The 23929-nt window shown below is 51.6% G+C and overlaps 3 protein-coding genes across 47 annotated transcripts in view; all 3 read right to left on the reverse strand.

Moving 5' to 3' along the window:
- ATP6V0E1 (ATPase H+ transporting V0 subunit e1) overlaps positions 1-23929 on the reverse strand; it is a 380972-nt gene that overhangs the window by 97479 nt on the left and 259564 nt on the right. The window lies entirely within an intron of this gene.
- RPL26L1 (ribosomal protein L26 like 1) overlaps positions 1-23929 on the reverse strand; it is a 287969-nt gene that overhangs the window by 33752 nt on the left and 230288 nt on the right. The window contains exon 1 of one of the 44 annotated variants that reach the window (XM_050793339.1): positions 12223-12226. The exons of 41 other annotated variants lie outside the window; for them this stretch is intronic. The gene's annotated coding sequence lies outside the window, so the exon portion shown is untranslated. Of the gene's footprint in view, positions 1-9001; positions 9006-12042; positions 12047-12222; positions 12227-23929 lie in introns of those variants that run through there. 2 more of the 44 variants (XM_050793353.1, XM_050793328.1) reach the window with 2 other exon arrangements.
- Positions 1-23929, reverse strand: part of ERGIC1 (endoplasmic reticulum-golgi intermediate compartment 1) — a 122848-nt gene that overhangs the window by 18203 nt on the left and 80716 nt on the right. For both annotated transcript variants that reach the window (XM_050793246.1, XM_050793245.1), the window contains exons 5-8: positions 20616-20740; positions 11229-11333; positions 8429-8489; positions 2451-2551 (exon numbers count right to left, since the gene is read on the reverse strand). In XM_050793246.1, the coding sequence (XP_050649203.1) occupies positions 2451-2551; positions 8429-8489; positions 11229-11333; positions 20616-20740 (392 nt within the window). The remainder of the gene's footprint in view (positions 1-2450; positions 2552-8428; positions 8490-11228; positions 11334-20615; positions 20741-23929) is intronic.

A 23929-nucleotide genomic window follows, 5' to 3' on the forward strand; every position in this document is an offset into this window, starting at 1 on the left:
CCATGTGAGCTGCAAGCAGCACCAGAATCAGAAAATACATTAGGAAGCAGAGCTGTAAAAGGAAAAGTGTAATTGTTGGCTGAGTAAAGGCCTATGGCCTCCTTCAACCCCTAGGCCATGCGAAATCCATTCATTTATTCAACAATGGTTTGCTGAACGCCTCCACTGTGGTGGCCCATGGCTGGCTGCTGGGGACCCGAGGTGAGCAAGTCCCGCCTTTTCCCCAGAGGGAGTCACAGTCTGCAGAAGGAGGAAGACATAAGAATATCCCTAACACTGCGACATCACGCATGTTGGATGGAGGGACATGGAGAGTTGAGGGGGCCATGAACAAATGAACAAATGACCCATTCTCCTGGGAGGCATCTGGGAGACTGGGGAGGGGACATTCTGAGCCACACATGATGGATAAACAGGAGACCCAGTGTGTGTGTGTGTGTGTGTGTGTGTGACGGGTGTAAACCCCGTGTGGGGAGTGGGCTAGCTTCTTCAGAGGAATGGACCGAACTGCAAAGCCAGAAGGCCCCGCCCTGCCACCAACTTTCCCAAGAATGCACACAGCAGGGACTAAGGATACTAAGGGGCTGAGCTAACAGTGCGTCCTTGGGCCAGCCCCTCCCTCCCTCAGGGACTTGGTTTCCCCATCTAAACACTGATGGGCCTGGGATGATGACCTCTGGGATCTCTCCAGTTTGGGCACTTCAAGGTGCTAAAATCTGCAACAACTGGAGACTGTATTGAACCACTGGGGTACCCCCAACCCCAAATGCTGAGCCTGAGGAGCCCAGGCCGCTCCAGAGGTAACACTGAGCCCTGACCTCCCACTGGGTCACTGCTGCCTGCTCCCAGGGCAGAGTGCGGATGCAGCCGCAGAGAAGCTGAGCAAGCTGCTCTGGCTGCTCGGCCTCGCCAAAGCATTGGGAAAAGGAGCTTTGAGTAAGGGAAGATCAGCTTTCTCTAGGAGAGCTTCTGGGGTAGGCTGACTGTCTGGGTCACAGCCTAGAGGTGAGGGACAGAGAAAAAGAGTGAAAAATAGCAACAGTCAGTATCATTTACCTAAAGGTTTTTTTTTTTTTTTTGGTGGGCTAGGCATTTTTGAAAACATTGCCTCATGTGACAGCAATCTTATAAAGTATCATCTCCATTTTATGAATGAGTAAACTGAGGCACAAGTGGCTATGTGACATGTCCCGGGTCAATAGCTAGTGAATGTCTGAGCTGGAATTTGAACTGCAGTGTGGTCCTGAGCTTGCATCTGTGCTTTTCCATCTGTTAGTTGCTATGAGCATGTGAGGGTTACAATGAGATGCCCCTTGTGAAACAGTGAATAAAAGAAACAGAGCTCCCGGGAACATCAATTTAGGGCGAGTCAGAACAGAGGGACTAAGTCACTGGACAGAGAGCAGCTTGCAGGTGGGCAGACTCACAGCCCCTTCCTTAGACTGAGGCATGAGGTGATCAAGAAGCCAGGCTCTGGAGCTCAAGGAAAACCTGTTCTAATCCCCACTCAGCCACTTTATAGCTCTACAACCACCTCTCAGTGCCTCAATGGCCAAATCAACAAAATGGGCTCAATAACAGTCTCAACATCAGAGCTGTCATGATGATTGAGAAGATGGAAGAAGCGAGCTTAGCATGTCTAGCCCCCGGGAAGTACTCAATGACTGACAGCTATGCCTCCTACTATTGTTATAATTAACTGAACTAAACAGGTATCACTTATAAGGGGTTTGGGCAGCCTTGGAATGCAAGAAAAAGGACAGTCCTGGTGGTAAGTGGGAAAAACCCATCCACCAGGGTTTAGCAGGGGCATCTCAACCAACAGGCTTCAAGTATTCATGTCCCATTGGTGTGGTGCCCCTGGGGAAGCCCAAGCCTGTCTTGGCTTGAGACTACTAATTTCTGGGCCATCCCACTCTGCAGACTCTGACCATACTCTGCTGCCCACTAAGGCCTGGTGTCTTCTCCATGACTTTGAGTGTTGGGGTCCTGGGGACACCCCTGTCAATCAACAGCAAATCAATCAACAGCCATCTTGGTGTGACTCAGCAGCCTCATGAGTTTGGGTAAAGTGCCTTTGCCCTGAGAGCAGCAGTGTCTGTGTGTGTTGAGCACCCTGGGGTCTGTGTCTAAAGGACTCGGACCAGATGCAGGGCTGTTTGAGAAACAGCCCTGCAACCCCAGGACCTTTGTAGGACGGAGCCTACCTGCTCTTTCTCAAACCCTATCTCCTGGTTAGATCTGTTCTCCTTGACTCTGAGACTGCCACATGGCAGGGACTAGGCCTTTCACCTTTACCCAGAGACAGAGCCTGGCCCAACCTAACCCCCAGGAAAGGCCTCCAGAAAGGAACCAGAAGAAAGTGCGTCGGTGCAGCCGCCTGTCGTCTCTGCTCTCGGTCAGCAGAGGGCGCCGCCGCACAGAGCTCGGCCCAGCCATCGCCCGCGCACCTTGTTGGCCACCGTGTACTGGTAGGAGTACCGCTGCTTGCCACTCTTGTCCTCATAAACCGTGGGTACAATCTTCAGGATGTAGTCGTGGGAGGCCAGGGCTGCGGGAAGGACACAGCAGAATGAAGCAGGGGGACAGGCACTGCCCGCTGACAGCTCTATGTCATTTCAGTCCTAATCCTAAACCCCCTGGGCACAACAGGGGGCTCATTCCCCACAGTTTTACCACCAACCAGCTGCTCTTCATCTCCCCTTGGATACGGGGAATTGGGAGACTCTATCCATCAGGATCTTTCTCCTGCACTGTATACATTATTAAATTTCTGGAAACAACCCAAACGTCCATCGACAGAGCAACCATGAAAGAGTGAATGTTGGCTGGGCGCGGTCGCTTACACCTGTAATCCCAATACTTTGGGAGGCCGAGGCGGGTGGATCTTCTGCAGTCAGGAGTTTGAGACCAGCCTGGCCAAGATGGTGAAATCCCGTCTCTACTAAAAATTCAAAAATCCCAGCTACTCAGGAGGCTGAGGCAGGAGAATCGCCTGAACCTGGGAGGCGGAGGTTGCAGTGAGCTAAGATCACACCACTGCACTCCAGCCTGGGCGACAGAGCAAGACTCTGTCTCAAAAAAAAGTGGGTGCTAGGAGCAGCTATTCTCCAACAGGGAAAAGAACCAAGTCGTGGATTGGGGTACGGGGAGACACTCTCTATCCATGTAAATATATAGGAGAATTATCTGGAAAGATGCCCAAGGAACCACGGGCAGCTTTAGCTTCTGGGGAGGAAGGCAGGATTTGAGAAAGATCCCATTTCATTGTACAGCCTCTGATATTGTTTGAATAGTTTTACTTTTAAAACAAACTATGTTTCAGTATTAAAAAGAAAAGAGCCTATCAACCAGAAAAACTGCACCGATGAAGCACTGAGTAACTGAAAATGGGGAAAGAAATCAACGGCAGATCAGTTCTTCCTGGATGGGGGAGCTGCTGGAGGCAGGGATGGAGCCTTACTCATCTCTGTGTCCCCAGAGCCCCATGCAGGGCCTGGTACCAAGTGGACCGTGGCAAATGCTTACTGAATGAATGAACGGATGGAAGGATGACTGGACAGGGGCATGAATGAAAGCACAGATGAATCAGCTGCTGATAAGCATGAGGTAACTGGAGTCCAATGCTGGGCTAATAGAATGCTGGCCCAGAGCGGCCAGATATCACCCAGGAAAGGTATGAACTGTCCTGGGCCTTCTGGGATGCTTACAGGAAGCTCATGGGCCTTCCAGAATCTCGGGTCATGGACTACAGAGCTAAAAGAACACAGCAATTTAGGCCTGTGGGTTCTAAGCCTGGTCGCATAGCCGAGTCAGTCCTCTTCTGTTAGAAGGCTGGGGATGCAGACAGCATTCACTGCCCTAACACTCCCTCCCTGCCCCGACACTCCCTTCCTGTCCCTTCCTGCCAAAGCCACATCTCAGTAAGCAAAGGAAGTGCTTCCTGAATTGTTCTGAGTGGGTTCCTCTGAAAACCTGAGACAAGTCCTGCAGCCGCCAAGCCAAGTCCATGAAGACTCCAACATCCCTCTGTTCAACCCCGTAATGGTTCTCAGATGTCAGAAGCAGTCGAATCATTTGGATTAAAGGACACCTGGGCCTCTTTCCAGGAGCAGCCCATTAAATGGGTCAAGGGTGGAGCTCAGTATTTACATTTTTAAAACAAGAGCCCAAGACCACGCTTGACAGTGGTGTCCAAATGCCTATTGCCCTACGTTAAAAACTTGAAGCAATGAAAAAGTGAATGCCTTATCAAAATCACCCCTGTCATATTTCTTGCTAAAATTTGTACAAGGCTGGACATGGTGGCTCATGCCTGTAATGCCAGCACTTAGGGAGGCTGAGGTGGGAGGATCACTTGAGGTGAGGAGTTCAAGACCAGCCTGGCCAACATAGTGAAACCCCATCTCTACTACAAATACAAAAATTAGCCAGGCGTGGTGGCACACACCTGTAGTCCTGGCTACTAGGGAGGCTGAGGCAGGAGAATCGCTGGTTGCAGTGAGCCGCCTCTGCTCTCCAGCCTGGGCAATAGAGCGAGACTCCATCTCAAAAAAAAAAAAAAATTGTACAAAACACAGGTGATCACCAAGGGTAAAAAAAAAAAAAAAAAAAAAACAAAACACCCATAAATTCACCATCAGAAAACTATGGTTCTCATTCTTACATATAAACTGCCAGACATGTTTATATATACACTTATATTTTCCTAAAATAGCACCATACTGTATCTTTTTGTAAGAACTGAACATCGTGAACTTTTCAGGTCTAAGACACAGAACATAAGCTCCATAGAGGTTTGTTTTATTTATCTCTCTATCCCCAGAACCTAGCCCAATGCCCAGTATATAGTAGGTGCTCAATAAATGTTTGCTGCCCGACTGCCAGCAAGGTCCTGACACTCCTCGCTCATCTTGGGCAGGTACCACGCTCAATCAACCCCCATGCCTGAATACTGACGTGGTTCCTCATTTTCATTCTTACAAACAATGGCCTAATGAACATTGTTTTCCTAGATCTTTGTACACTCTCTTAATTATTTCCTTAGCTTACTCTCCTATGAGTACAATTGATGACTCAAAGGCAATGACCATTTTTAAGGCCTTTGATACAATTTGCCAAGTGCCCACTGGAGACACTGCAGTTAATTAGACCCATGTGGACTCCTTGTGAGTTGACCATTCCTAGAGACTGCTGGCTCCAACCTGGTCTAGGTCGGCCCACACTCCCTTCAGGCTCACTCCCTCCTCCCTTACCCGCAAAATCTTCTTATGGAAAAATCCAAATCTAAAACATAGGGAATCGTATAATGGACTCCCACGTACCCACTTCCCAACTTCAGCAATTACCGACGTCTGGCCAATCTTGCTTCATCCCTATCCCGCCACTGGAGTGGGGCCCAGAACCTGCGTTTTTAAACCAGCAGCCCATATATGTGTGTGTGTGTGTGTGTGTACACTTACATACCAGCAGCCCATATATGTGTGTGTGTGTGTGTATACTTACATACACATATACACACACACATATATGTGACAGCCCATATTATGTGTTACATATACATGACAAGCTGGTTTCATCCCAGTTATGTCATTTGGGACCAGTTAAACAATTCAGTATCACAATACAAGACACAATTCGATATAGGAAAGGTTCTCCTTAGATTCTGCCCTAGGGGATCTCGTTCCTGAAGTTAGCTGTTGACAACAATGAAGAGAACGGCCAACATTTATTGAGCGCTCACAATGTGGCAGGCCGTGTACTAAACTCTGTACATGCATCTCATTAATCCTCATGGCAAGGCTTAAGGTGGAGAGGATTCTTCCCACTTTACAGATGCAAAAACGGAGGCTTAGCAGAGTTAAATGACTTTCCCAAGACCACAGGGCTGGGAAAGAGTGGAGCGGGACACTGGAGGCCAAGGTCCTCACGACCGCACTGCACCACCATCTGGCAGGAGCTCTTCCACGGTGGCCTCCAGGCCTCTAATAATCGATTATACACCCACTATACCCTGGGCACAGGGCTGGGTCCTGGGGACAAAGCAGTGGGCAAGGCAGAGTGCTATGTTCTAGCTGGTGCAACAGCCAAGGGCAGCAGATGACTGGGAGAACAAGGTGATTTCAGAGAGTGGTCTATGCTAGGAAGAAAAAACAGGTTTGTCCTTAGGAGTGGGGGTTACTTTAGATAGGGTGACCAGCGAGGGCTTCTTGGAGGTGGTGGCATTTGAACTGAGACCTTAATGCTACGAAGCAACCCCCACAGCAAGACCTGGGCACAGAGGGACCTCCAAAGGCAAAGGCCCAGTGCCGGGGACTGAGCTTGGGAGCCGAGGAAATAAAAGCCAGCCCTTCCCCGGCTGTCCCTCGCTTGATCTCATACTTTTTCTCTCCACTTAAGCCAGCCTGAGATGACTTTCGTCACTAGCCCTGGAGAAGGCAAGGTTTCTGTCCACACCCTCTCTGCTTGCACGCTCTGGGCCTTCTTAGCTTGATCCTCTTTCCTGTCCAGCAGCTGAGGCGTCCATCATAGCTGCGAACATTTGTGGACGGCCAACGTGGGATGGCATGTTACCATGACACAAAACGACAATGACCACAGCACCACACCAAGAATCATCTACCTCTATTACTACCAGACATTTGCATTCAAATAAGGAGGTGCTGCCGTCTACTTATCCGTTGCTGGAGGCAGCATGAATGGGAACCAGACACAGCTGAAAAGCAATCGGGTAATACAGCGCCAACCCTGTACATATCAGAGGCATTACTGCCACGATGAAACACAGAAAACAGCAGTTGCTTCCCAGTGAGAAGACAATGCCTTAGAAAAGCCGAGCAGAGCCGCGCACGGTGGCTCAAGCCTGTAATCCCAGCACTTTGGGAGGCCAAGATGGGCGGATCACGAGGTCAGGAGATCGAGACCATCCTGGCTAACACGGTGAAACCCCGTCTCTACTAAAAAATAAAAAAAAAAAACCTAGCCAGGCGAGGTGGCGAGCGCCTGTAGTCCCAGCTACTCAGGAGGCTGAGGCAGGAGAATGGCGTAAACCCAGGAGGCGGAGCTTACAGTGAGCTGAGATCCGGCCACTGCACTCCAGCCTGGGCAACAGAGTGAGACTCCGTCTCAAAAAAAAAAAATGAAAAGCTGAGCAGAGGCGGACAGATCACCTGAAGTCAGGAGTTCGAGACCAGCCTGGCCAATGTGGTGAAACCCTGTCTCTACTAAAAATACAAAAAATTAGCCGGGCATAGTGGCGGGCACCTGTAATCCCAATTACCCAGAGACTGAGACAGGAGAATTGCTTGAACCCGGGAGGCTGCGGTTGCAGTGAGCCGAGACTGTGCCATTGAACTCTAGCCTGGGTGGCAGAGTGAGACTCCATCTCAAAAAGAAAAAAAAGAAAGAAAGAAAAGCACAGCAGAGCTGCAAGATGGACAACTGTGCTCCCATTACAACTGGAAAGTAAGAAAATCATGGCTATGTAATAAGGTCAGGTACAGAAAGCAGACAGTCAACTGCAATCCATGCCTTGGAAAAAAAGAAAAGTGACTTCTGCTTATGGACAAGGATTCACAGGGACACAGAAAAATGAGGTTTGATTTGTCAGGGGGCAGGTCACAGAGGAATGTTTTCTTTGCCTTCGATCCCTGACAATGGGAGAGCAAACACATTTCAGGAAATGATAAGAAAAGACGTGGATTAAAAGATGAGCTCAGATGAGGAAATAAGAAAAATCCAGGTACCCTGTGCAGCAGTGGGTCTGCGGGTCTGCTTGAGCAGACAGGCCTCCCGGGCCCATTCTGTGCACGGGTCTGAGGCCATGTGAGCTCATGTGTGTTGGTGTGCACGCACAGGTATGCATTCTCTCCTGTCTGCGTGTGGAGATATGCTGTTGTCTTTGATCTGGGCCAAGGTGCCAGGGAGCTAAGGAGGGTGAGGACTCTAGGGGAGCCACTGTCGATGGGAGGAGTTTGAGCAGGAGGAGAGTGAGGTGTAGGGGAAGCAGCCATGTGGTCAGACCTGACTGGGCCACCCACAGACCTGTTCTCACGATGCGACCTGGAGCCAGAACAGATTCTGGTTCTGCTGTAGCTCCCTGTGGGATCTTAGGTAATTAGTTCAACTAAGGATGATGATGTGGCTGTGATGACAGCAACAATAATGGTAATAGCTGGTATCCACTGTGTGCGTGCGTCTACTGTGCCAAGGGATGGCATGCACCTTCCCCTGACAAGCCTTCTTCCTTCTCCGTCAGATGGGGCTGGGTCCACCTTCCCACTGGCTAGCTGTGGGAATGGAGCATGAGCAGCCTCCTTGCCTTGGAGTGGGTGCTGGACAGGCACCCCCACCCCTCTGCCCTCCCCCATCCCTGCCTGCTGTACTGGGTATCTTGGAGCAGAAGGCTGTTCCCAGCAGGGATACATACGGTTGGAGGTGAGTCTGTCTGCTCCCCCGAGAGCATTGAAAGCTCCGTGGACGTTCTGGACCTGTGGAAAAATTCAGTGAGGGGATGGTCCCCAGGACACCTCCACCTCCAGGCCTGGCCCTGGTTGTGGGGGATGGCCAGGTGCCACCTGGTCTAGGAACCCTACCAGTGTGTAAAAGGGGGCTCCAGGAGATTTGTGGCGAGCAAGAGGCAGCACGGGCCTGGCACACAGTAGGCACAAGCTTGTTTCCCATCTCTAGCACCTACTATGTGATGCTCTATCCTGGCCCCTTCATATAATTTCATTTCATGCCCCAACTGATGTATCATTGGGCCCATTTCACAGAAGAGCAACTCAAGGCTTGGAAAGACACCAAAACTTGCCCGGCTGGTAAGTGGCTAAGCTAAACTCTGAAATCAGGTCTGTCTGACACTAAGCTGGACTCTTTTCATGAAGCCACACAGAAAATTCAAGTGAACGTGGATTCTGAGTCCAGAAGGTTTCTCCTGAGATCCCAGGGTCTTCTGAAAGGTCCATAGAGGAGTCCAGGCAGGGGTGCCCCAGCGTGTGGGCCCCCCATCATGTCTGCTGCAGAGAACACACAGCAGGTGTGAACAGAACCCTCCTCCGGGCAGCGGGGTGGGCTGCTGTAGAGTGGGACTGAAAACCACATCCCACCTTTTCTCTGAGGACAATGGGAAACCAGGTTGGCCTCAAGGAACATCTAAAGAAGGACAAGGCATACCTGGTAAATGGAGCATGCTACCATGGGCATAGTTAACAGGGGTTATTGAGCTAGACACCCTGGAGGGCTTCCTGGAGGAAATGACATTGACACCAAGATCTGGAGGAAAGTGGGAAGTTAAACTGGTGAGCAGCACGTACAAAGGCTTGAGTCTGGAGACAGGCCCACACGGCCCCCAGGAGGAAGGAAGTGAGGTGTCTGAATAGAAGGAAGGAGGAGACATCAGAGAGGTAGGCGGGGACATGATTCTGTGGAGATGGCCACTCCAGGAGCGGCGGGCAGCAGCAGGATGGTGTAATCCCTGATCTTGGTCTCAGGAGGCTGATGTTTACTGAGCACTTCACACAACTGCATGTTCTCAACAAGCAATTCCTCAACACGTGGAAGGAGCTGCAATTCCTCAACAAGGAAAAGGAAGTTTGTCTATTTGCTGTCTTGAGACTGACCATGAGAAGGCTTCATTTCTAACCCATGAGAACCGTGGTTACGGAGACAAGAAGGCTAGAATGTTCTCTTCCATTGTCATGCGTCATGGCTTTATCTCACATTTATTTGTACCATTTATTTTTATTTTTTATTTTTTTGAGAGGAGTCTTACTCTGTTATCCATGCTGGAGTGCAGTGGCACGATCCCGGCTCACTGCAATCTCCATCTCCCGGGTTCAAGCGATTCTCCTGCCTCAGCCTCCTGAGTAGCTGGGATTACAGGTGCCCACCACCACGCCCGGCTAATTTTTGTATTTTTAGTAGAAACAGAGTTTCACCGTGTTGGCCAGGCTGGTCTCAAACTTCTGACCTCAAGCAGTTTACCCGCCTCAGCCTCCCAAAGTGTTGGGATTACAGGCGTGAGCCATCGCGCCCGGCCTGTACCATTATTTGATTAACATCTGTCTTCCCCTCTAGACTGGAAGCTCTGGGTGGGCAGGGACCATGTTTGTCCTCACCGAGGTATGCAAGGCCTGGAACATGGTAGGTACTTCATACATACTTGTTGAATAGATGGATGGACAGAAAATGAATGGATGGATGGGCCCTAAGCTAAGTTTTGTACATTTTTTTTTTTTTTTTTTTTTTTTTGAGACGGAGTCTCGCTCTGTCGCCCAGGCTGGAGTGCAGTGGCGCGATCTCGGCTCACTGCAAGCTCCGCCTCCCGGGTTCACGCCATTCTCCTGCCTCAGCCTCCCGAGTAGCTGGGACTACAGGCGCCCACAACCGCGCCCGGCTAATTTTTTTTTGTATTTTTAGTAGAGACGGGGTTTCACCGTGGTCTCGATCTCCTGACCTTGTGATCCACCCGCCTCGGCCTCCCAAAGTGCTGGGATTACAGGCGTGAGCCACCGCGCCCGGCCGTTTTGTACATTTTTTTAAAAATCAGATTTCCAACCCACTAATGACTAAACTTGGGACCGCAGTTTCTGTGTCCTTCTGTTTTGCCCCTGCGTGCGGCAATGCGAGACCACTGCTCCTCCCTCCTCAGCTCCTCCTCTGCTCCTCTCCCCTCCACCCTGCCTTGGTCTGGGCCCTTCTCTCACTTCCCTGCCTATACTCTTGCCTCCTGGGTCCATCTTCCTTGCTGCAGATGGGTGCTCTGAGTCACCAACCAGACCTTCAGTCTCCACCTTCCTCAATCTAACATGGGTCTCTCGCACCCCACACACCCCACCTCCCGGCTCCCAATTCAGGCAAGTGCTTCTGGGCCCTCTCAGCTGTCAAGCGAGCCCTTGTGCCCTGGGCCTCTGGCATCTCGGCACAGAACAACATGCCATGCCACATACGCTTACTGATCCATTTTTCTGAAAGTAACCTTGAGGGTCTTTCATATGAAAACCACCAGCTGGGTGCTGTAGGAGAGGGGTGATGTTTGAGACACCCCCTGCCTAGGACCCGTTTCCCCGTTCTGTTCCTGGTGAAACCCTTCTTACCCTTCCAGGCTTGGCTCAGATGTCACTTTAAGGGTAGCTCTTCCTTGTCCCCAGAGAGGACAGAGGGCACTGAGTGACAGAGCCCCAGAAGGCCCACCCCCAGCCATGCCATCTCGAGTGTCCCCTGCTCACCTGTAGCGTGTCCCCAAAGGAGAGCTTGTGGATGACATGCGTCATGTCCGGGTTCTGTGGCTGGGCTGTGGCACTGTGTGTGGACACGTGGAAATTGCCGGGGACCTGGGGGAGAAATGCTGAGTTTCAGGAGTCTGGTCACCTTCTCCAGGGGGAGGAACACTGGGGCTTCATGCTGTGTGATCCAGGGAGGACACTGGAATCAGGCAGATCTGGGTTTGGATCCTGCCTGTATCATTTTCAACTGTGCAAAGGAGTCATCCCATCTCTCCGGGCCTCAGGCTCCTCATCTGCAGAATGGGGGCACTACCATAGCTTCCGAGGGTGCTGCCAGGACTCTCTGGTGAGAGGGGGCATGTGAAGTGCCCACCTGGGCAACGGGCACAAAGCCAGGCCTCATGGCAGCTGCTCCCCCTCCAGCTCTGTGGATTCTAGATGGCTGACCCCACAGTGGGCTGGGGGATGACCTCCGAGCCTGCAGATTAATGGGGCTTCCTCGGACTCCAAATCCCTATCATTTCCTACCCAAGTTTGCCCCAGTGCGCTAGACAGGGGATCCCTGATAGACAGACTGTGGCAGCCTCATCTCTTCCCCAGGTCTCAAGCCGTTGAGAGCCAAGCCAGCAAGAGGTGCCAGATGAGTATTTATAGAACGAAGGATGCTGGTGACAGCCATGTGGCAGAAGCCACCTCAGCTTCTCCCTGTTTCAGCACAAAGTCCCTCCTCCTTCTCCTCCTCCTCCCTCTCCCCCTCCCCCTCCTCCTTCTCCTCCTCCCAGATGCTCAGACTAGAACTCTTGGTATGATCCCGGAACCCCCGTCTCACTCCTGACATCCCATCCCTCAGGCGAAACCCTGTCAGTCCACCTTCCAAACACACCTGGCACCTGAGCTCTTCTCTGCTGCCCTGGTCCAAGGTCGTCTCTTCATAGAGAAGAATGGCAGGCTCCTCCCTGGGCTGCCAGCTTCCACGTTCCCCACAGCCTGGGCCTTTCCCCAATAATGACTGGTAAGATCTTTTTAAACCTACATCAGATCTTATCACTCCTCTGCCCCAGAACCCTCCACGGCTTCTATTCTCTCAGAGTCCAAGTCCATGTCCTCGGGGTGGCCCACAGGCCACATCTGGCCACTGGTCAAGCATCATGTCCCCACCTCCTGGCCTCCTGCCGCCACGTCCTCTGCTGCTTCCTGCATGATCTCCCTGCCGTGCTGGGAACAGCATCCAGTGTGGCTCCATTTCAAGCCTTTGTGCCTGACCCCTTCCTGGGACCCTCTTCCACATGGCCCTCCCTCGGCCCCTCAGGGCCCAACAGAGAGGCCCTCCATGTCCACCTGTGCACGAGAGCATCCTGACCCCATTCCCCATCCCCTTACCTGCTACAGCCTCTGGGATCACCTGCTATCTCATACCCGTCTGGTTCTCATCTGCCTCCTTGCATTAGCAGGTCCACACCCTGCTGTGCTCCCTGGACACCGACGCATAGCAGGCACTCAATAGACACTTCTCGAATGAATGAACGACTAAACAACACTGAATCCTTCGACTTTGCGATCTGATAATTCCCATTTTACAGAAAAGAAAATGGAGGCTCAGAGCAGTGAAGAAACTTGCTAAGGTCACATGTTGAGAGCTGCAGTCTGAGCTCACGTCTGTTGGACACACTGCTCCCTCCTCTGGTGCCGGATGCCATCTACCTCCGCAGCCTGGGCTGATGGCCACATGGCGCCAGTCCTTCAGGAGGTGCCAGGACTGGGGAGATGAGCAGACAAGAATCGGGCCTTGGCCAAGCCCCTGTGACACAGACTTGGAACAATGAGACTCTGCGGGATCCACCCTGACCCAGAGGAATCTGCAGACCATGGGGGTTAGAGGGAAGGCCCCCAACTCAATGGAGGTTGCAGGCTGTATTCAGGGAGGGCTTCCCAGGGGAAAGGACATCCTGTGCTAAGGCTCTGAAGATGAGTCTGCATTACTCAGGAAGAGAGGGAAAAGCATCTGGGCAGAGGGAACAGCATGAACAGGTGCAGAGGACAGAAACTGCCCAGCATGCGGGCATGTCTAAGGAACTAAAAGAGTCTGGTATTATTGAACTTCAAATGAGATGGGGGTCAGGGTGCTGGCAGCAGCAGGAAACAAAGAGGCACAAGGGAGGAGTTGGGGCTGTTTATCAAAGGCTCCCAAATGCCACACTGAAAAACTCAGGGGTTACCTTATCCCAGCCCAATGAAGAAGAGTGTGCGAGCTGTGTCTGAGGAGGGAACGCAGCTTACTGTGCAGCAGCGCGTCGAAGTCTGACTTTGTAAGCATGTCTGTTTCAAAAGCTGTGGACTTCCTGCAGGAATATTCCTACTTCCGCAGGGCCCGAGCCTGTGACTGACAGGGGAGGCATCAAGCTGACAGCCCACAGCCTCAGCCTCAGCAAACTTGCAGTGGAGCATGCCGCAGGCCACAGTTGAGAAGGGACACTTGCTGGGTCAGGAGCGGAGCAGAAACAACAGTGTGGCAAGATCTCCCTCGAGGGACAGCATCACCTGCTTCAGGGACCCAGTAACCCACGGTAGAGTGGTTGCTCTGAGTTCTACATGTGGCCTCAAGCCCAGCCCACTTCCTAGTTGGGGGGCCTTAGGCGAGGTCACTAACCACTCCATGCCTCAGTTTCTCCATCAGCAAAATGGGCATAAAGCCAGAAGGTTACTGGGAGGATTCATGGAGGTGATGCACGCAAAGCAGCCCGCAGCTGGCCTCAGGTCGGGTTTGTAGGGTGAATACGTTTGTCATCGGAGCCAACCAAGAAGGGCCCTGCCGGAAGAGGCAACACGCAGAGGCAGGGCGTGAGGGAAAGCCCACTGGGTTTTCACATTCATGCCTCATTTTCACCGATAAAAATAATGCCTGGGCCCATTTTCATGATAAAACAGTCACGAGACACAGTCAGACTAAAGACCCTGCTGCTGAGCATCCCTGGGAGTAAGAAAGCCACAGCCATAAGGCGTGTGTCCTCCCAGAGGTTTTCTACGCGGTGACACAGGGCCTCCCGCCGATCGGGCCATGGCAGAGTTCAGAACTGGGATTGGGGCCTGGGCCTCGTGCTCCTGGAGTGAAGTGAGTCAAGAAGGCTGGCCCCTCAGCACCTGCCACCCCTGCCGAGCCCCGCAAGGCTGTGACTCAGGAACCCACTCCCGCTCCACACCAAATCCATCACAGGTGGCTGACTCATGCCAGCACATGCTGGGCTGAAGAAAGAAACAGCAACGCTTTTAGAGCCTGTGACTTAGGAACCTACGTCAGTGTCTCTGATGGATTTTAAAAACATATAGCTGCAGCCAGGCCCCATACCCCTCACCCCATCCTGTCCTCCTCCTGCGGGGCTGGCTGATGAAACGAGGTCACCGTGCGGTCTCAGGTGGGGCTACCGCTGCTGCTCAAAACACGCAAACTCTGACATCTGGCTGCTGGCCAACCTCCTGGGGGCCGGATAAGGAGGCCATGGGACAAGTCTCAGCCTGATGCTGGGAGAGAGGTGCGGGGGCTGGCTGCTGACCCTGCCGTCAGCACACGGACACCGCTGGCTTCTTTGAGCACCTCTTGATGGGCAGCTCCTCAAAGGCACAGATCTTTAACGAGGGAGAGTGGCTGGGCTGGGGTAGGGGATGGTCTCTACTCCCTCCAGGAGTTTGGGGCAGAGGCTGTGACCCAGAGCACACAGACACAGCTGGTCATGACATGTGTAACCAAGACATTGGGAGCAGCAGCCACAGGCAGTGGGCTCGGGGGGTCAGGGCCCTGATGCAAGGCTGCCTGTGTTAAAATCCTGGCTGCGTGACCTTGACCAGGTCACTTAATCTCCTGTGCCTCAGTTTCCTCCGGGCTACTGCGAAGACTAAAGGAGTTCGTATGTGGAAAGGGCTGGGTAAGAACCCAGTGCGTGGCAGTAACACGGGTTTAAGAAAGGCTGCTGTGAGTCTTTCACAGACTCCCCGGCACTCTGTTGACCAGAGAAGGCCCATTTCTTGGACACCCTCCCCGTGCCTTTCACAGGCGCACTGGCAGGGTGTGTGCCAGCTGATGAGGTCATGGAAACTTTGCACTGATGGGAGATAAGGCAGGCCCGGATGCTTGTCCAGTCTCTACTGCAGAGTTTGTTCATGTTTCACAGCCTGGGAGGTATCACTGTCTCCATTTTACAGATGAGGAACCTGAGGCTCAGAGAAAATAAACTGCCCAGAGTCATTCAACCAGTGACCATGGTAGCCAGGATCCTTGACCACAGGTCTGTTTGACCCCAAAGGACAAGCTCACCCAGAGCTGGCTGGGGGCACCAGCACAGCCCATTCAAAGGGGAGCAGACTGCAGCCTGGGGCATGTTTGCCAAGCGGTGGGAGGGCTTGGTGGCAGGGCTGTCTCGTGGGTTGTCACTCCAGGTGCTTGAATAAGCACGATCCCTTCTTGATCACCATCTGGGGCATATATATTTTTTCAGCCCAGGTGGTTGCATCTCCCTGGGGGCGGGGGGCCCACAATGAGGGTGTGCGTGTACGTCTGTTCATCTGTGCATCTTCAGCTTCATCTTCAGTCTTCAGACAGGGCTGCCTTTGTAACTTTAGGGGTCTCCAACTCTCATTCTCCTCGTCATTCTCTTCATGGCTGCTTTATCAAAATTACACATTTCCTGTTTACCTGAGCACTCGCTTTCCCCCCAGCTATAGACCCCGGGTCACCAAGGGCGGGAAGCATGGCTGTTTCTCTCCCACTGCAGCCCAGCACCAAGCACAGAGCCAGGCGTAAGGTGGATGCTCAGTAGCACAGAAGCCTGAGTGGAGTGGTTAAAGGGAGGGGCAAGTCAAAGAGGAGGCACAGGCAGCAGCCGCAGTGTGATGAGGGGCGTGGTGGGGAGTGAATGTGGGTGCGCAGGGAAGGGGAGGGAGGACTTCCCCTGAGGGACCCACATTAGCTGAGGCCTGTGGGTGAGCAGTGGTTCCCCAGAAGATGAGGTGGGGACAGAGGGAGGGTATGGAGGCCCAGCAGAGGTCCCCCACCAATCCCCCCACCTGCCTGCGCGCACTGTGAATCTCTCCAAGGCCTTAAACCCCCAACTGCGGCCTGCATCTGGCTCCCCTTGCTTCGTAAGGACGTGGCTCCTGCAGCCAGCGGCCCCTTCACTCCCCATCATCAGCGTTTTCTGGAGCACTCTCCGCAGCACTGATCACTGTCCATTCCGGCCCTGCCTTCCTGAGCCTGGCAGCGACAGCCCTGCTCTTTGATATCTATACATATGTTCCTTTCCAGGCTGCAGGCTCCGCCCAGCCTTTGCTTCCTCCTTCCTGTCTGACTGCCCCTTCTTGCACCTTTTGTATTTTTTTGTAGAGACAGGGTTTTGCCATGTTGCCCAGGCTGGTCTTGAACTCCTGACCTCAAGTGATCCATCCACCTTGGCCTCCCAAAGTGCTGGGATTACAGGTGTGAGCCACTGCGCGTGGCCAATCACTGTAATTTTAAAACAGTGATGCATATAAACAGTCTCTGGAAATTATCTGCAACAACTGTAACGTGCTATAAATATCGGCAATTTCTGTTGGTGATGAGGTCCCAGGCACTGCTAATACTACTATGGTTTGTGGCCTACATTCATCGCAGACGGAAATGCTAAACTTTAATTCGAGTTTAGCAAAAACAAAGACGTCAGTTTTTCCCCCATCCAGCTTCATCTCCCCACCTCGAAGTGACTGGGGGGAGGGGGCGCCAGAATTCAGTCCTCAAATTGCACTTCTCTCCACACCTTAGGTTCTTAAGGCTTTTGGTGCCACGGATGACCCTTTGCCAGTCTAATGATACCTATGTTTTAAACGCTTAAAATGTTTTTAATGCATAAAATGCATAGGATTACAAAGGAAAGAGACTATATTTAAATAGTAATTAAAATATTTTTAAAAACACATTTGAATATGCTGCTTTACTGATGCATCAAATAACAAGACCCAGTGGTGGGTCTAATAATTACTGTAATTTTTATTTATTTATTTTTTGAGACAGGGTTTCACTTTGTCACCCAGGTTGGAGCGTGGTAGTGCAATCTCAGCTCACTGAAGCCTCCACCTCCCTGGGCTCAAAAGACCGCCCCCCCCACCTCAGCCTCCCGAGTAGCTGTGACTACAAGCACGGGCTTGGCTAATTTTTGTATTTTTTTGTAGAGACAGGGTTTTGCCATGTTGCCCAGGCTGGTCTTGAACTCCTGACCTCAAGTGATCCATCCACCTTGGCCTCCCAAAGTGCTGGGATTACAGGTGTGAGCCACTGCGCGTGGCCAATCACTGTAATTTTAAAACAGTGATGCATATAAACAGTCTCTGGAAATTATCTGCAACAACTGTAACGTGCTATAAATATCGGCAATTTCTGTTGGTGATGAGGTCCCAGGCACTGCTAATACTACTATGGTTTGTGGCCTACATTCATCGCAGACGGAAATGCTAAACTTTAATTCGAGTTTAGCAAAAACAAAGACGTCAGTTTTTCCCCCATCCAACTTCATAGATCTCTTGCATTCAATCCGCTCTCCTTGGGGGTGTCTGTGGACCCCAGGTTTAAAACAAGGATCTACGGCCTCTCCCTAGGTAATCTTGCTTAAACCAATGCTCCTCAAACTTCAGTGGCATCAGAATCTATGGCGGGGGGGGGGGGTGCGGCGCTTGTTCTAGCAGAGTCAGTAGGTCTGAGGGGGGCCTGAGAATCTGCATTCCTAACAATATCCCAGGTGATGCTGATGCTGCTGGCCTAGGGGCTTGAGGAGCCTCCACTTTGAGGACCCGTGACTTCCAACATCATCTGTTCACTGACAACTCCCACCTCAACATCTGTGGTCCAGAACCCTCTCCTGAACCCTCCACACCTCCAACTTCCAATTTCACCTCTCCCTGTAGACACCTAATGGGAACCCCAAAGGAAGCCAGAGTGGAATGAGCAATGCCCAGCCCTACCTACTTCCCATAGAATCCAGGCTTTTCTAAGCTTCCACATCCAGAAACAGGACCACCTGGTTGTCAAGACAAAGATGTCAAAGGTTTCTTTGATTCCACATGTGCCCTCAATCCCGCATCCAATTCTTCATTAAGTCTTATTGACTCTACCTCCCTAATCCGACCATATCTCCCCAGTTCCATTGCCACAACCACTACCTGCCACCCCCTCCGGCCCAGCCCCATGGAGCTGCCGAGCCAACCTTTTTTTTTTTTTTTGAGACAGAGTCTTACTCTGTCACCCAGGCTGGACTGCAGTGGCGTAATCTCGGCTCACTGCCAGCTCCACCTCCCAGGTTCATGCCATTCTCCCACATCAGCTCCTGAGTAGCTGGGACTACAGGCACCCGCCACCGCGCCCGGCTAATTTTGTTTTTTTGTGTTTTTAGTAGAGACAGGGTTTCATTGTGTTGGCCGGGATGGTCTCAATCTCCTGACCTCGTGATCCGCCCACCTCGGCCTCCCAAAGTGCTGGGATTAGAGGCGTGAGCCACCGCACCCGGCCGCGAAAGCCATCCTTCTAAGGCTGTGCTGTCCAGCAGAACTTTCCTCAGCGATGGAAGTGCTTTCTTTCTATCTGCACTAGCGCTGCGGCCCCAGCCAGCACATGGCTTTGAGCACTTGAAATATGGTTGATGAGAATGAATGACTGAATTGTATATTTTATTTAATTTGAATTAATTTAAATAACCTTTTGTGGCTGGTGGCAACCTATTGGATAGTACAGTTCTGAAGCATAAATCTGATTACATTGCTTCCCTGTTTAACCCTCAAATGGCTTTCCATCACAACCACCATAAAATCCAAATTACGGGGCATGGCAAAAGTGCTGTGTGGCAGCTCATGGGCAGAGACAGCCCCCAGTGAACCGCGACCCTCAGCATCCCTGCCTCTCGGTAGTCCCTCCTCCTGAGGCCCGGGCTGGTACGAGACTCACTTTAACTCATAACACGCGGCAGGTTTCTCCCAGCAACAGCTGAAACCTTAAGAAGGCCTTGCGGCTTCTGCTTTAGCACTTAACGGAGTCCTGAACCGTCACGTAAGAAGTCCGCCCTGCTTGAAAGATGACCAGGCCTGGCCTTCCGCCCGCCCGCCAAGGACTGTGGGAAGGGACAGCACATGCCCTCTCTAAAGGGGAGCACTGTCCACAGGTGCCAGGTCATTGCCATAATGGGAACACGGACCCAATGTAGTGAGAGCCTCTGACTTTTAAAAGCCAGAAATTTGGACTCCTGATCTTTTCATACTGGTTCTGATACAGTTAAATGCTATACTGGACAAACATAATTTATCTTTGGGCTGGATGTGGCCACTGAGTTTGCAACCCCAGCTCAGGTGTCAGGGACCGGAGGAAGGGCGTTTTGAGCAGAGGCTGCAGGAGGGACAAGGAGAAGCCAGGAGTGGCAAGTGCCTCAGTTTGCCTGGGGCTGGGAAGGGGAGTTGTGGGACAGGAGGATTGCTGTGTGACCTTGGGCAAGACACTTAACCTCTCTGGGCCCCAGCATCCTAACCTGTCAAATGGTGCTGCCTCACAGCGTTGTTGAGAGGCTCCACTGTGACAGTACCGAGCTTCGAGGAGGGCCGGCACGTGCTGAGCAAAACCCTGCCAGCTGCCACCGGGTGCCTCGGCCCTCCCAAGGGCACTGCGCTCACCCACTTGACTTAGGATCTGAAGCTCCTGGTTCTGGGGACAAAACAACAGTGAACCTTGAATGGCCCTTCAGAGCTGACAAGGTACTTTCAAGCCCGCCTCGCCTCACTCCCCTTGGTTTTATTCCTCATCTCAGCACTTAGCATCCCTGATGCTTTCTGGTTTGTAGACTGTCTCCCTCCACCAGAATGGAAGCCCCACCAGCCCAGGGACGCTGCCCTAGAGCCTATCACCGACGCTGGAACACAGAAGGTGCTTATTCAAAAATTTTTTTTGAATGAATGAATGTGCATTAGCTCATTTAATCCCCACACAAACTTGTGAAGTGGGTGGTATCCTGATATTATTATCACCATCACATCCTCAGCCTAAAATGGGTCAAGTGACTTGTAGGGGCCAAGAGGGGGTAGAACTGGGACTTGAACCCAGGGGTGGGGGCTGCAAATCCTCAGGTCTTCTCACCATTGTCTCCCTCACTGGGGAGAAGAGTAGCTCCTTCCTGAACCGGCCATCAGGGGCTTAAAACTGCAGGAAGCCTGGACGCCTGCATCCAGATTCTCAGCAGGGACGGCCAGGCAAGTGGGCACGAACCCTCGCTCGCCGGGGGCTGTGTCGGGGTCAGGTCGAGTGAGTGCGTACCTCCACAAGCAGTTTCCAGGGAGCAAGGAGACAGCGGGAATGGGGAGCAAGTAGAAAGGGCTGAGGCAGGGCTTCCGTACCTTGTTGATGCTGAACTGCCCCTCGAAGCGGCAGCCTGCCCCATTGTTCAGTGGGATCTTCATGGAGTTGTCAATGTGGCCCACTTCATGCCTGCCCATCTCATCCTGAATGTCCAGCCCGACCACTGCAGGAGCCAAAGGGAGACAACAGTCACAAACCCAGAGACACGGGAGGATGGGGGCCAGCCTGTTCTCTCTGGGAGCCTTCATTCATCCATTCCAGGGACAGGCCGGGCTGGGGACCTCCAGGAGCTCATGGTCTGGGGTCCAAAGACTACAGGGGACAGAATAATGACTCTGCTAAATGTGAGGCTGAGGGGAGGCAGGGCATAGTAGGGGTCCCGGGACCACCCCGGGGGTCTGCCATACTGGTCCTCTGAATCTGGGTTCTGCCTCAGGTACTTAACCTCTGGATGCCTCAGTTTCTTTCTCTGTAAAATGGGGGGTGACCATAATTGAACCTTCCTTGGAAGATTATGAGGATCAAATAGTTTGCTTAGGGTCTGATGGATGCGAGGTGGAAAGTGCTTAATAAATGTTAGCTCTTGGATCTCAGATAGTCTTTTTATTTATTTATTTATTTTTTTTGAGACAGAGTCTCGCTCTGTTGCCCAGGCTGGAGTGCAATGGCACGATCTCGGCTCACTGCAACCTCTGCCTCCTGGGTTCAAGCATTTCTCCTGCTTCCGCCTCCCAAGTAGCTGGGATTATAGGTGCCCGCCACCACGCCCGGCTAATTTTTTTGTATTTTTAGTAAAGATGAGGTTTCACCATGTTGGCCAGGCTGGTCTCGCTTCTGACCTCAGGTGATCCACCCGCCTCAGCCTCCAAAAGTGCTGGAATTACAAGTGTGGGCCACCATTCCCGGCCTTCAGATAGTTATGGGGTGAATAGGCTCAGGCCCCCATCCACTCATCCATCATTCACTTATTCATTCATTCACACATTCCTTTACCCATCGCCTATGCTACCGGGCCCTATGATAAGCACCAGGGACGCACAAAGGGAAAAGGCAGGCCCTGCCCTCTGTCACCTCACTGTGACTCAGATGGCCTCCCCATCTGTAAAATGGGCAGGCCAATGCCAACTTCATCCCCAGAGATGGTCCAACTAGCCAGCGGTGAGAGGATTCCTGTGAACTATGGAAATGCAGGAATTTCCCTGGCAGGAGCGCTAAAAAGGAGGTGCCATACAGAGGAAGAACAGCTGGAAGCAATTTTAAAGAGGGCCAACCTTAAATGGGAAAAATGGGAACCACGCTGTGTTCCTCGATGAGGATGGAGAAGTAAATGAGGATCCATCCATAGAAGGGAACGTGCTGGAGCCATTCAAAATGACCCTCACGGTCCACAGGACACGGGAAATGCCAATGGTAAAATGTGAAGTTTAGAGAAAACACAAGCAGGTCCCCATTTCACTCAGCAGTTCCAATGTTGGCAGCCTGTCCTCTAGATACACAGTGTGTGTCCAGATGTCTGTGCAAAGCTGCTCAGGCAACCTCATTTGAAATTGTGGCAATCGGAAGCAATTCAACTGTTTGTCACCGGAGCCAGTGGAACAGCCCTCTTTCCCAGTGCTGTGCAGCAGGCAGGTACAAAAAATTGGCTAAATGCAGGTGCATGGAGCAGGCTCAGAGCAGATCAGTGGCTGAGTTACTAGCACTGGGACCTCGAGCAGGTTACTTAACCTCTGTGCCCCAGTTTCCTCTTCTATCACAGGCTTGTTGTGAGGGTTAAAGAAAAGTAAAACAGGACTGGGCACAGTGGCTCACGTCTGTAATCCCAGCACTTTGGGAGGCCAAGGTGGGAGGATCACTTGAAGCCAGCAGTTCGAGACCAGCCTGGCCAACATGGCGAAACCCCATCTCCACTAAAAACACAAAAAATTAGCTGGGCATGGTGGTGGGTGCCTATAATCCCAGCTACTCTGGAGGCTGAGGCAGGACAATCACTTGAACCCAGGGGCCGGGGGTTGTAGTGAGCTGAGATTGTGCCACTGCACTCCAGCCTGCGCGACAGAGAAAAACTCTATCTCAAAAAAAAAGAAAGAAAAGAAAAGTAAAACAGCACTTACTATGTGCTAGACTCTCTTCTAAGTGCCTTTTATGTAAGAACACACCATCTTGGCTGGGCGCGGTGGCTCATGCCTGTAATCCCAGCACTTTGGGGGGCCGAGGCGGGTGGATCACAAGGTCAGAAGTTTGAGACCAACCTGGCCAACATAGTGAAACCCCATCTCTACTAAAAATACAAAAAATTAGTCAGGCATGGTGGCGGGCGCCTGTAATCCCAGCTACTGAGGAGGGTGAGGCAGGAGAATGGCTTGAACCCGGGAGGTGGAGGTTGCAGTGAGCTGAGATCATGCCATCGCACTCTAGCTCCGGCAACAGTGCGAGACTCTGTCTCAAAACAAACAAACAAACAAACAAACGAAACACCATTTAAACACCCCTGTGGGGAAGACAGTATTATCAGTCCCATTCTACACCTAGGGAAACTGAGGCACAGATACCTCACAGCTAGGAAACATCAGAGCTTGGAATGAAATCCAGGTGGATTTGCTTCTGAGCCCACACCCTTCAGCCATTCTGCTAAGACACCTCAAATCCCAATGCATTTAATATAGCCAAAGGATGCAGGGCAGGGCCTGGCCTGGAAGAACAGAATAAATGGCAGCTGTTATTATTTTACTCATATTATGAGTAATATGAGAACAGCTCCAAGACACTAGCTAGAAAAAAAAACCCCAGAAACTCCAGAAGGTTCCCACATGGTAGGGTCCCAATTAATTATGTAAACAACAACAACAACCCAAACCCAGTATGTGTTCACAGACACACACACATGTAGGGGTGGGGAATAGGGACCCACCTTCTAGCAGAGGTGTCCTTTGGGGAAGATGGCATACTGGGACAAGAAGGGAGACAGGGGAGGGGTACTTTTGCTTTTTAAAAAACATATTATTTTTGTATTTTTGAATGTATGTCTATTTTAAGATTAACATGTATTCTTCTATTAGTTGTATAATGAAGAATATTATTTTTAAAAGCAGGATATGAGATCATACATGCAGCACGATCTCAGCTATGCTGAGAAACACAGAGAGGAAGGCCAGCTGGACAGAACGATGTGAAAATGCCGACACCGCTGTCAGGTAGCAGAATTACGGGTGATCTCTTTTGCTTCTCTGTGTTTTCGAGAAGTATAATGACGAGCATGCATTTTTTCCTACAATAAAAATGTGATGTTCTTTTAAAGAAAAGCCAGAATGCTGGGCTCTAGCAGGGGTGAGGGGCTTGGGGGTTCAGGTTATAG

The sequence above is a fragment of the Macaca thibetana genome, chromosome 6 (genome assembly GCF_024542745.1).
Source record: "Macaca thibetana thibetana isolate TM-01 chromosome 6, ASM2454274v1, whole genome shotgun sequence".
NCBI lineage: Eukaryota > Metazoa > Chordata > Mammalia > Primates > Cercopithecidae > Macaca > Macaca thibetana.